Source organism: Sturnus vulgaris, chromosome 11, assembly GCF_052056855.1.
Source record: "Sturnus vulgaris isolate bStuVul1 chromosome 11, bStuVul1.hap1, whole genome shotgun sequence".
Classification (NCBI taxonomy): domain Eukaryota; kingdom Metazoa; phylum Chordata; class Aves; order Passeriformes; family Sturnidae; genus Sturnus; species Sturnus vulgaris.
Window position 1 is genome coordinate 7,395,135 of NC_142253.1, and position 13,249 is coordinate 7,408,383.

Genomic DNA, 13,249 nt, shown 5'->3' on the forward strand with positions numbered 1-13,249 from the left:
CACTGTGGAGCTGGTACATATATCCAGAGTTGGAGTGTACAGGAGCACTGGCAATTCTTACCAGGACAAATAGAAAATATGTGAACTATGCCTGGTTAAGATTTTTTTTTTCCACAGAAAGAGCAGAAGGTAATCCTAGTGCATAAGGTGCCTTGTTTTGGAAGATCAGAGCATGTAGGTTTTGGGTTGAGAAATAAACCAGCAATGATCCTTCGTTTGGGAGAATATCTCAAAGCCCAGTCAGGGAGAATCCTGCAGATAAACTAAATTAGCTAGAAGCACATATACCAAACTTCCTATGAAATGCCAGTTCAGCACAGCAGCTGCTCCTCCAAATTAATTTCACAGCTATAGTTCATTGCATTCCCCTCCCTTTTTCTTTTCAACAAAGTTCTTGATGTAGCATGTTGGGGGTTACAATTCTTCCAGATTTTCTCTTCCAATAAGCTACAAGGACCATGAATCTGTCCTATGAATCATTCCACTCTCCACCCAGTAACAATTTGTGGGGTTGGGTCCTGTGACAACCTGTCAATCAGATGCAGCCAGACACCAGAAAAATGCTGTACCTACTGGAAATCGCTAAGGAGTTTGGATTGTGCTGTTTTCCAACACTTAAGCTGGTACGAATGGTTTCCCGCAGATCACTCACCTGGGTTAATGGTGATGAATTTGTTATCTGAGGGATATTCCTCTGGAAACCTGTCCATCTTGGGAGGAGGTTTTCTTGTTGTCTCCGGTCTTCTTGGGATCTTGCCCAGGTACAGTTCGTCGGTGGACGCTGGTGGCACTTGGGTGGAAGGGAGCAGCTGGGGCTGAGTGTCGGATTCGGCCAAGCTCTCCTTCTCGGCAGCTCCAGCCGTGGGGGACACGTTTTGGTTTGGCACTTCTCCTGATAGGGTTTTATTTCCTTCTCCCTCGGCAGTCCTATTGGGGGAAGCCACGGCCACGCTGGGCTCTGTGCTGTTGCGTGCCTCTGAGGCTGCCGTCGCCTTGCTTTTCTCCTTCTTTTCTGCATCCTTTTCTTCCTCTTCCTCGTGCTCCCGCTCCCCGTCCTCGCTTTCACTCTTTTCATCCTTGTCCCCCTCCTCGGCTCCCTCGCCGTCCTTGGTCAGTGCCGAGTCCCGCTCGGGCCCTGGGGAGGCGGCAGCGGCCTCGGTGGTGGCCACCAGGGCCCGGCCGGCCTGTTTGCTGGGGGCGGCGGCCGCGGGCAGCCGGGTGGGCCACACGCTGCTGGGGAACGAGGAGATGCCCCCGCCGCTGAAACCCAGCCCTGCCAGCAATGTGCTGGTCACCACGGAGGCCACGGTGGCCTGGCTGCCACTGGAGGAAGGGCCCATGCCTGTGGCCATGGACACGAAGGAGAAGGGGAGCCCCGAGGAGGTCCAGGTGGAGGAGCCGGAGCTGATGGGAGCCATGTCTGCTGAGGAGGCAGGAGATGCTGTGGGCTTGAGGAGATCATGGGCAGCAGAGGGGAAAAAAACACAGCAGAGAGCATCAGCAGGGGCCCAACATGGCGCTTGGGGTCATTCTCTTGCCTTTCCCTCCCTTTTCACACACATGCTATTCTCCTAAAACCAGACACTCAACACCAGCTGGATGAAAGGCTGAGCCAGGACAGAACACACCACATGAGCTACCAGCACACTACCAAGAGAGGAACCCTCCCTGCCTTCACCACATCATCATTAAAACCCTCTTTATCCTTATCTTCATCTTCATTTTACATCCACCCACATCACTACCGACTTGTGAGTAACGTTTCCTCTTGGGGTGAGAAGAATGTAAAGGAGTTTAATGAGTTCAGCTGCATTACTCACAGTGCTTTAATCCTCAGAAGACAGGAGTTTAAAAATACAGTGTTACATAAGGGCTGTCCCAAAATAATGGCTGCCAACATGACCATCCACGGCTGGTGGGCCTGCTCTGACAGGGAACTCTGGCTCTTCCCACGTACATTGTGAGGGCCTCAAAGGATACTATTTTTATTTCCTTAATTTACCCATCAGGATTACTATCCTAAGGACTGGTGTTGCTATGAGGCATTACTCTTGTTACAAAAGAAATGCAGCATGGCCGGCTGGGCACTCCTGAGGGACTTGGAGAGCATCAGGAGCCCTTCAGCAAGCCACCACCACGTCTGCCAGGACCTCCAGGCTGTGACATCCATGTACAGACTTGGTTTTCCACATCCACAGGGACCTTCCCTGGCCACCACCAGAGAATGAAAGGCAGGACTGGCACTACCTGCTTCACTGAGAGAAATCAGGTAATGAACTATGGACTTTGCATCCTCTGACCCTGCCAATATTATTCTAATGTGAACCCACTGCACGCATGCGGGTCACAGAACACGTGTGTGCTCTGCTGTAAATAAAACCCCTTAGTACACACATAAAGAACTAAACATCAGTCTATTCATAAAGAACTAGTCCTAAATTACATGTGGAAAAAGAGACTGAAGTGAATTGTCTAAAGACAAGGAATAATTCTGTGGAAGAGCTGAGTCAGCGGTTCCTCTGGACAACCTGACCATTCTTGTCTGAATTACTGAAAAATGTCTCACATTACTGAATTCATCAGCAGGACCATTAGCTGGAAAGGTACACACCAGATGAGGACAAAAAGGTTAAGTAGGTGCTGCTGAACATTGAAAAAATGTGAAATGTTTATTTTGGAAACTGAAATTTATAACTTAACAATATATCTGCATTTCGCTGCAATTTCCAGGTTCAGTCAAGCCATGTAGTTTAAATGCTGCAGTAAACCAAGAAAGGCTGCTTTCTCATGTTATTTTTGACCAGCTGCAATCACAGAGAACCTGAGATCTCTTAGATGAAAACGTGTGCTTTAGAGACTTCAAGCCAAATCTTTAAATAAGCATCTAAACTTTCAGATACTTATCAATCTGAATCCCTAAGGCATTGCGAGATTTGCTTTTTGCGGGTATGAACAGTCTCAAAGCTGGAATGAGTATTAAAATTTGACAGCAGATTTTATATATCTAGAATACCTCTATACATCATTAAACAAGCATTAATCATTCAAATGCAAGGTTTGTATATGTTATTTGCTTACTAGGGAGTATATCAAACTGGATCAGAATAAAACCAGAAGGAATGTACTTAGAGTAAATTCAATAGTATGAATGCAGCCCATAAATTTGACTGAACAACTCAGTAGACTGAATGCCAAGAAATTTAGGTTATGGTTAGTTTATATTCAATAAACTAATAAGACGGTTTCAAAACTGAAACAGTGTATTCCGCTTTTACTGTAAGTGTACCAACATTTCTAATTCTGGAACACAAAAGACTTCAGTGACTTGTTACAGTCTCACCTGAATTAAAATAAAACAAAGACATTGTTCAGGCTTTATTCACACAGTAACAGGTATCCTTAAAGCACTGGAAGAGCAAAGATGCTCTTTGTGTGTGAGGCCTTATTTCTGTTGCATATACTTCTGCTCATACAGTTAATAAAATAAATTAAATTTATTTCCATAGTTATCATTAAGATTTTACAAATCCCCTCTAAATGGGTTGACTACAGATTGAGGAAAACCTTTTTCATTCGATTCTCCAGTTCTCTCAAAGCCTCTCAGAGCATGAAGCTAGAAAATAATTTCATATTGGAACTGTATTTTATGCTATAAACCCTTCTGTGACAGGTCTGGGCACCCTTTCCCCAGGAAAGCTGGGTCCTGCTGCAGATTTCCAACATCATGCTGCCACCTGGTGGGAAACGTCCCCAAATCCCTGCTCCCTAAATCCATGACTTACCACTCCTGTCTTCACAATTCGGGTCCCCTCGAAAATTCGAGTGGTGTTAGCTGGGGAGGGAAGAAGAGCAGCACGTCAGGGCAGGGGAGGAGGCAGAGGAACAACTGCTAAACTACTGCTCAATATGTGGCCAGAGAGAATACAGGTACAGGTCTCAGTCTGGAGCAAAGGCAACTCAGCTCCTTGGGCATTACTCACCTCACTGTACTTGTGTCTAAACACTGACTTGCTTGCCTTTAATTACTCAGGCCTGGCAATGCCAGCTTACTGACAGAAAACAAATTGTCTTCTTCAACCCCAAGCTGGATGAGACATGCTGACTTATACAGGAAGCAAGAGTAGCTTGATGATAATTATTTTTTTCTGTCCATATAATACTATCATTATTTATTGCTATATATCTCAACTATAACTACAATCAACCTCCAAATAATGTTTTGAAAGCTCAAGTGGATTAATTTTCTAGGTTAGATGTTGGGTACCGCTAGAGATTAGAACAGCAGCTCCTTTTTGGGGACATGTGGAAGGAATCACATCATCTCCTCCTACTGCAGATGTGTGTGCAACTTCCACTGCATTGAATACTGGGCTGGAACTGGGCTAGAGTACCCAAAGGATCTCCTACAGAGCTGTCAGTAATGATTTACTCCTAACTGTGATTAAACACTTATTGTAGTCAAACTTCAAAGAATTTTCCATTCCGTCATCTAGTAAACGAGGTCATAATAAGCAACACACCAGTTTTAAACTTCTGCCTGGCACTTAAAAGTGAAGTCTAAAACACCTTGCTGGGCTACTAAGAACAGAGCGACACATGAGCTGTGACTTGCACAGGACATTTGTCTGATCCCTGCTCTCTCTGCAATGCTGCCAACACTGTGGCATGCCACCACTACAGAATGAAACCATGTCCATAGCTTGACATCCCTCAGACATTAAGTGCTAGCAAAGCAGGATCAAAACCCCTATACTTTCTGAAAATGACACTGAAAAATGCCCCTATTATTTTGTTCCATATGTTCCTGCATCAGATCCAAGTGACAACTCTTTGCTTCATCCTAAGGATTGAAACTTTTAACTCTCTGCTTGTTTTATTCTTCCACTACCCATTTTGAGGTTATTGCATCTGTAATCTCGAGTAGGAGGGAATGCTCGCATCAGAGGCAAAATTTGCCCTACTTAATAAAAAATGTCATAATAAATTCCCAGGAAGGAGCAAAACTTTAGCATTTAAAAAACCTTTAAAATCGTCAAGTTCTTCTACCAAATCTCAGCTTTACCAGATTTCTCCAATAAACTTAAAAGGAAATACATGACAAAGGACAGCTTATCATCTAGTTCTTTTGGTTTTCGTTAAATATGTATGTTTTGGAAATCACTGAGGTTGCGTGCATGGTAAAACCTGAATGTCTCCACATGTGGTTGTCAAGGTAGGACTGATCTCCTTTCCTCTTTACATAACACAGACACAGATCAGACTAACATTCTGTTATAGCTGTGCCTCTGATGCATAAGCAGTCTCTGATGAATTTGTTTCAGAAAACTAGTACCAAGAAAAGCTCTAAATTCTCCTAAAACCTGACAAACCCTGACAGTGAGAGGTGTAAGCAAACCCTCCTCACTGGAAATGAGATTCAGTCACTGGCCACAATATGAAATTGGCATTGTCTACATGCATTCAAATATCTTCTGAAATAACTGCACACCATATTGCACCCTGCAAAGAAAATATTAAACAAACAAAGAAAAGTTCAATGCAAAAATATGTATATGTTTTTTTTACCTTGAAAGAGCATAGTCTGGCTAAAGTCACTACGCATTTCATTTCGGCAAACTGCTTGAACTCTGAACAGATAAAGGATGTCAGGTGAGACATGGCTAATGATGGCCTTCTGTTTAAAAAAAATAGATATTATTCAGTTTTTTACCCCCACAGTACTGTCCAAGATCAGTTTGAAATATATAAAGCATTGTGCTAACACAGAACATTTATGTCATGTAAGAAAAGCTATATTTCTACAGAGAAATATTCAGTGATTCCCTGGAGAGGGCGAGGCTGAAGGGATACACCCAGACACTGCTGACTCTGCCTATGAGAGAGAAATGAACACGTCCCACTTCTGTTCCCATGACAGTCTTCATGCTTCAATGTCTCTGCTCTCCTCAGAAAAACTTAAAACTCAAGTAATTCACTTTTACAGCAATTATAATAAGACTTTTTTTAGGTGGAGATCCATGTCCCAAACACAGAATAAGCCCAGAAAAGTCACTGAATATTCAGACTGACTATTTTGCAACATACTGGCTAAAACAATTTGATGCTGGTGTACTATGCAACATGATGGCTGAGCATCCTGGGCTGGGATATCCCTGCTTACTCCTAGAACTGAGAGTTGCCTCAGCCCACAGTCACATCAGTTCACAAGAGTAGCTATATGAGCCACTTGAAATACTTGTGATCTCTGCAGCAAAACACTGTCTAGCTCTGATTCAAGATGGGACAGCCCACCTGTATCTGCCAGAGCACTGAAAACAATCTGCACTTTCCTCTGAAAATCGGTTTCCTTCTTCTCTTGCCCCTAAAATAGACTAAGATGTCATTACTTTCTTAACCCAAAGCTCTGCTGAGCAGCACAAGGTCTCACTGCAATTTATTTTGAAGCTATCACTCCATCACATCCCTTGCACTTGTAATTATTTCTTTTACATAAAACAGGATGCTTTCACAGTGCCCACCTCATTTTTGCTGATTAAGGCTCTCCTCCTCATACCTGATTAAAAAATCTCCCTTAAGAGTGTGAAATTATGACAAGAGAGGTTACAATACATCATAACCTTGGGTGCCTTTCAATGGATTCCTTTCTGATTTCATGAGGCAGATCGTTCCCTAATGTGACCCAGATAACAATGTCTAGTGGGGAAATTGGAAATATAAATGGAAATGAAGTAAAAGAAGCTTCATCTAAGGGAATAAGAGAAGTATTATTGTATAACTGATTGAATGGGCCCAGAGGACTGTGTATTTGAAAAAAAATATGGTAACAGTCATTAGGAATAACACTGTGCTGCTGCATTTTTCATGTGCATATACAATTACTGATTTCATTATTCTAGAGGCTTTCTTTGATTAACAATAAATGGAGGCCTTTCAAACCTGAATATGTCACTCTGGTTTTATATGCAGAGAATGTTAAGGACCAGTACAATACTTGCTTCCACTTAGACAAGAATGACAAGCAGATGAAATTCTAAATGGAGGAGATAGAGCAGTGTTTCCATCTGTGCTGGAGCTGTCTTGCTCTTCTCTCTTTTTCTCACACTGCCAGATGTAGGCAGTACTTGTACAGGGCCACTCCAAAATAATCTTCAAGCCCTGACTATGCAACTCCTGCCTCTGGCAGCACTTACTGGCAGAAACTGCTCCAAAGTCTGGAAGGGGCTATGCACAGTGAAAAGCCTGAGCCCAGGAACGGATTTTGGGGGTTCGGACTTTTAATGTGAAAATCCATAAGTTGAACACAAGCCAAAAGGTATTCAGAGCCTCACCATTTCCCAAGCCAGCTGCTTCTCAGCAACACTACATGAAAAAATGTCTGCAGATTCAGTCCTTTATGCACTCACATAAACGATAAATTCACACTCCAGTGTTTGGGTAGCCTGTTAGGCAACGTTCAACTAACGCTGAACATTTAAATAGCAATTCATTGTGGGCCCAACATTAGCCTGCCTGTAAGGTAATAACAACTGCTTTCCTCCTCTACCTCCTTCTACCAAGAAAATAACAATGTAAGGATAGCTTGAGACATATGTCTGGGGTTGATGCTGTGCTTTTACCAGGTCCTTGTCACTATCCTTGGTGAAAGTCTTCTCCTTTTCATCTTCATTTTTAGTCCAGCTATATGAGATCATGTAGTTCATGATCGGAGGGTGGTAAATGGTTTCTGGCTGGTTCCAGGTTACCAGTAGCGCTGTCCTGTTCACAGGCTGCACTTTCATGTTCACTGGAGGAGTGCTACAAGCTGAAAAACAAAAGAAGGAAAAAATGAAGCTCTTCTAAATAACTGAGAGAAAACAAACAGGAAAACCAGTGCCTCTCTGTAAGAACTAGGCTTTTTCTTTAATGCCCTGGCCTACAGTAACAGCTTAGACTGCAATCCACTGAGACCAATGGGATTTAATACCACCTGCAGCTGCTTTCTGCTCTCCTGAGTAAAGTGAATGAGAGAATCCATTCTCTGCAGGCAGGTTGCTTCGTTCTTGACTAAATTCTCAGTCCTGACATTTGCACCTACACTTTAACTTGGTGACTTAAGAGCTCTGCACTGGAACATTAAGAAATACAGTGGACCTGATCCACAGCTTCCCTCATCCCCACCCTCCTGCTATTAAGGGGTAAATACTCCAGTGTGCTCTGTGGGCCCTGGAAAGAGTTGAAATCTCTGAAAATGTGGCCCTATTGCGACAGTGAATGTTCTCCTGTTAATCTAGTACATTTTTAGGGTTATTTTATACTCCTTTTTCTATATATCTTTCTCCAAAGATGCTCAACAGTTTGTCAGTAATGTATCACCAGCACAGGGAAGAGTGGCAGGGAAGAGTGGCTCTTTGATGGCCTTGGCCAGCCCCTCTGAGCAGGCAGAGGAACCCCCAGGCAGCCCTGCTTTCCTAACCCTGCCTGCAGCATGGAGGCACAAGTCACTTCTCTGCCATGCTTAAGTCAGTGGAGACATCAGCATAGGGACAGCTTAACTTCTGGGAAACACATGGCTTCTGCTTCCAGCAGTACCAAACCCAAAATTCTACAAGCAGACCAAGCCCAGGCACAAATGCAGCCCAGCCCCTCGAGGAGTGGGGTGTGCCACAGTCCCCTTGCAGTGCTGAAGAAACACTTTTCAAGGAGCAGACATGGAAATGTCTGGGTGGGGATGCACAACACTAGATGGCACTCACATGCTGTGGGAAAACTGCATCATCCCCTTCACAGCTATAAAGAGTTTAGATTTTTTTCCAAGCTTTAAAAATCACGTTTAAAATACCCAATGCAGGGCAGATTTTCACATTCTCTTTCTCAGTATAAACCCTGAACCAAGGAAAATCACTTGCAATGATATCTAAGCACATGTGCCGTGGCAAAGGAGCTGGTCTCTTCTGCCAGGGAATGGCAAAGTGTCACCCAGCCCATCAGGCTGACACTGTTTGCAGAATTATTTTTCCCAGTATGACTTTTCCTTTTAAAGCCAACACATTGAGCTTGTTTGCACTCTGCAGGTATGTGACCGCATGAATATTGGGCCATTATTTCACTTCTAAAGAGTCCTGGCAGCACTGAAGGGGAAATATCTCTATTCCTATGCCTGGACTTGCAGGCTGGCCATGCAGCACTGCTGTTACAATACTGAAATAGCTACAGTTCTTAAATAAAAATGATTAAATGCTTTAAACACCAGTATTACCAGTTCAGTAGAAAAATACCTGTCAAATGCATTTGTGCAGTTATAACTCACATTTTGTAGCTAGCTGAACAAGACAACATGAATTGCAGAAATATGCTTGGGCAGGAAAGATCTTTGATGTTTGGTCTTGCCATGAGGGGTGACCATCCTGCAGTTCTGCAGCAGATCCTTCTGCTCAACCCAGAAGGATGATCCAGCAAAACAAACAAACCCTACAGTACCTGAAAGCATTGGATAAATATATGTGTGGCTATTTACACAGAGCTGAAGGGATGAAAACAGCATTCTGCTGTCAGTGCCACAGTCAGAAGCCACACCATGGCCTCCCTCTGGCTCCCTCCTGGTCCCCCAAAGCACAGCATGAAGGTGGCCAGGACCTGGATGAGATGGGACAGCTGAAAGCCATCTCTGTTTTCACTATTCACAGAGCTTCCTGATCCTTGGTATGCCTCTCCATGCTCACCTCTTTCCGCTGAGATGGTCAGATCAATTCTCCCTGACATCACTGTTTATTGATAACTGCTCCAATAAATCATAACTGCCCTCTTTGACGCCCTTTGTTATCACAGAATTACACTTCAAAATGCCAGGCCAGCCTTTATCGCTCCACCTAATCAAATCCCATCAGAGGCAGGAGACCAGGGTGAAGCACTACCCAGACCTAAAACTCTTACCCAGTCCTTGTCCTCCAGGAGGACATGCAGAGATTTATACATTTAAAGTAATCATGCATCAAATTGTTTTAGAAATAATTCAAGCAGGTAACCTTCCTGAGAGACAGAGAGATCTACCTTAATTGCACCAGCCCTCTGAAAGATGTCTGGCCAGCTGCTGTTCACACAAGGACCCCAGGCCACCCCAGGGAGAGGGGGCTGCCATGTCCCCATTCTGTGCCACTCTCTAGCCAGCCTGGATGCCATTTGGAACAGCTCATGGCAGCCAGAGAATTGGGTATTTCCCAAGCATAAACAGGAGACTCACAGGCTCAGAGTCAGGAGACCCTCCCTGATCCTGCACCCTGATCCAAGAATGTCATGAGCACTTCTGATCACCTGAGTGACTCCAATGACTTCACTGAGGACAAGCCTCATTCACAGACAGCTAAAATGAGGCTGAATTTACAATACTGCAATTTCTCAGTAAATATTACAAAATTTTCATGACTTGATACAATTTACTCCAAGGCACAGAGCAGTATCTGAAAAACCTGAAGTAATTGAGTATTAACCAACCTTTTCTATTTAACCACATTTTTTAAAAAAGGCTTATGAATGGGCAAAAAAAGAAATATTTTTAAATAAAATGAAACATATGGTTTTATTAATTTAACTAAACCTGCTTAGGACACAATGGAATAAAGAAGCATTTGATCCAATAATTCAATTTGATGATTTAATTAAAGTGATATATAATAACATAGTGAATGTCTGAAAGGCAAGGAAAAAAACTGGAATGATTTGACCATCTATAAAACAACTGGCATTTCCCAGAGATCTAATTTTTCTTTCAATACTCTCTGTGCCTTGGATTTTTCAAAGAAGATTAAAAGAATCACAGGCTAAAGGACCTCTACTGATTTTGCAAAATGTGCAGCTGAAAAAGAGATAGAAATGCAGGAAGAGGTTGGGATAGGGAAGTGGAAGTTTAATCAGGACACACTAAAGAGAAATAAGCTTTTCTTTTTCTTTTTTTCTTTTTTTTTTTTTTAACAAAACCAGGCTTAATAAGAAAAAGAAAAAAAAAAAAGCCTATGAATTCATGATTTCTTAGGAAAAAAAAAGACCCCAAACCAACAACCAGCATTATTCCACACTGAAATAGCATCTTGGCTAATTTTAGAAAATAGTATTACTAATGCTCTGTTTAAAATTCAGATCCTGAGGGATATTAAAATATTGTGGGGGCTTTCAGGATGTCTTTCAGTGGTGTGTGCAACCCTGAGCAGATACCTGCACAGGTCTGGTGGGACACCAAAGCCACTGTGTCCTGGGCTAGCAGCCCCTTGCCAAGACTTGTGCAGACAGAAACCCCAGCTGGGGCAACCAGGTCACATCTCAGAGGCACTGAACAGGCAAGAGCCTTTGCAGTACCATGGTCATGCCCCACTGCAGGCACAGACAAAACTGGGAAAAACACCCTCACCTTCCTGTCAGGGATGACCTGAACTGGGAGAACGTGGCAAACGAGCTGGCTGCTGCTTTCTGGACAAGTGTGCAGAGGCAGAAGCATTGCACTGGTGCATCTGGAGGAAGCCCCTCTGAGCCAGCTCAGGGAGCTTCAGTGGCTCTCCCAGCCGCTAGCCATGTGTGGGGCTGCCCAGCAGCTTGACCCAGACTTTTCTCTGCAGATCAGCCCGCTGGGGAAGGCAGGGGGAATCCAGCATCTTGGCCAGCCTCATCTTCCAGGGCTCACTCAAGCCTGGACAAAACCTGTTTGCCACTGGCAGATGAATGCAGCATGCTGATACAGTCATAAGCACTGGGCAGGCCAGCCATACAGCAGAGAATTATTTTCTTCATGTTAAAAACATTCCAGTGGGCTGGAACAAACAAAATTAATTTAACAACTCTGCATTCATCTCTCCCATAATTTGATTTGTATGTTGTATTTGGCTACGTAACCTCCACGAGGCTTTCCTAACTGAAAGCCTGATCAAGCTTAAATCCAAAAGCTCCTGGCAGCTCCATTTTAGTGAGTTGAAAGACAAAAAAGGGGCTTATTGCCTTGCAAAAATTAATTGCTGATACTGAGACACACCCATGAATGCAGAAATGGCATGTAAGAGAATATTGCAGCTTTTTTTAATAAATATTGTTCCTTAAAAGCAGCCTGTATTTCTCTTTCAAAGACAGAAATGCAACACCAGCCAAACTTTCTGGGTTTCATCACACTTTTTACATATGCTACTTGCGGTTATGAAAATACATATTTAGGGAAACTTTGTGAGAGTGCAAGAGCTGTATATTCAGTTATGGCTTGTGTACTCTCAATAAAACAGGTCTTCTTCATCTGATGAATCTAGTTGCACTAGGCTCAGTAGGATTTATAAAATCCTCTAAAAATGTTCTAAGTTAGCTTGTCCATGCATAAAAATGTCACCACTTTAAAGGCAGTTATTTCTAGCTGTGCTATGCCCTCCTTTGAAAAATCCCACTCTCTACCTCCTGCTGAATGTCTCAGCAATGCAAAACTGCTGTTCCTCTCCTTGGTGCCGTGGGATACACGTTGTGTGCTGAAGCCCTGACAATTTTCAGCACAGAAAAGCAACGTGACAGTGAGATCCCGAATCCCTTGTGGTGACATGGGCAGAGATCTTCTAAGGCAATTCATACATGGAAGGGGAAACATCAGCATCAGGATGTGCCCAAAGCATGTTACTGGCTCAGAGCTGCTCAGTGGTAAGTGAAAGACAGGGACAAGGGTTTTGTCTTGCTCTGGGAGGCAGCTCCTGGCTGTAAGGTGAGAGAGGCCTCACTTCTTTTTCTTACTAGCCCGAATATGCAGGATGATTCACTCAACAGCATGAGTGGCAGGGAACAGGAACACTGTCTCTCCCTAACTAAGCAGGAGCACAGAGGAAGGCAGCTGGAGCATTTCTTCCCCATGCTCAGAGGAAGAGAAATGGAGAGGTCAGTATGGGGGTTTCATGTCTTTCCTCAACACAGGGGCAAACAAGTTGGTGGCCAAGTTCTTGTGGTTGAGAAGGTCTTCCTTCTCCTCTGCCCCAGCCCTGGGAAGGAGCTGGAAGGGCCATTCCTGCAGGACAGATGCACCACTTGCTGCTGTAATGACACCCAGCTCAGCCACAGGCATCCCAGATGATTTCAGAGTGCCTGAAAGCTGTGATCGGTGCCTGTGCTATTACCAAAACACTGCACCAAGTTCATTCAGCCCTGTCACCCTCAGGAACCCAACCGCACACAAGAGAAAAGCAATGCCACCAACAGAAAAGGGAAGAAAAATACTTTCAACTACATCCATACTTATATAAACACACATATATATTCCTTCTCA

The 13,249-nt window shown here is 43.6% G+C and overlaps 1 protein-coding gene across 1 annotated transcript in view; it reads right to left on the reverse strand.

The window, feature by feature from the left end:
- The window catches only part of PTPRG (protein tyrosine phosphatase receptor type G), a 389,517-nt gene that overhangs the window by 72,824 nt on the left and 303,444 nt on the right, over positions 1-13,249 (reverse strand). The window contains exons 9-12 of the mRNA XM_014872991.2: positions 7,617-7,801; positions 5,566-5,674; positions 3,783-3,832; positions 653-1,448 (exon numbers count right to left, since the gene is read on the reverse strand). Coding sequence (XP_014728477.2) covers positions 653-1,448; positions 3,783-3,832; positions 5,566-5,674; positions 7,617-7,801 — 1,140 coding nt within the window. The remainder of the gene's footprint in view (positions 1-652; positions 1,449-3,782; positions 3,833-5,565; positions 5,675-7,616; positions 7,802-13,249) is intronic.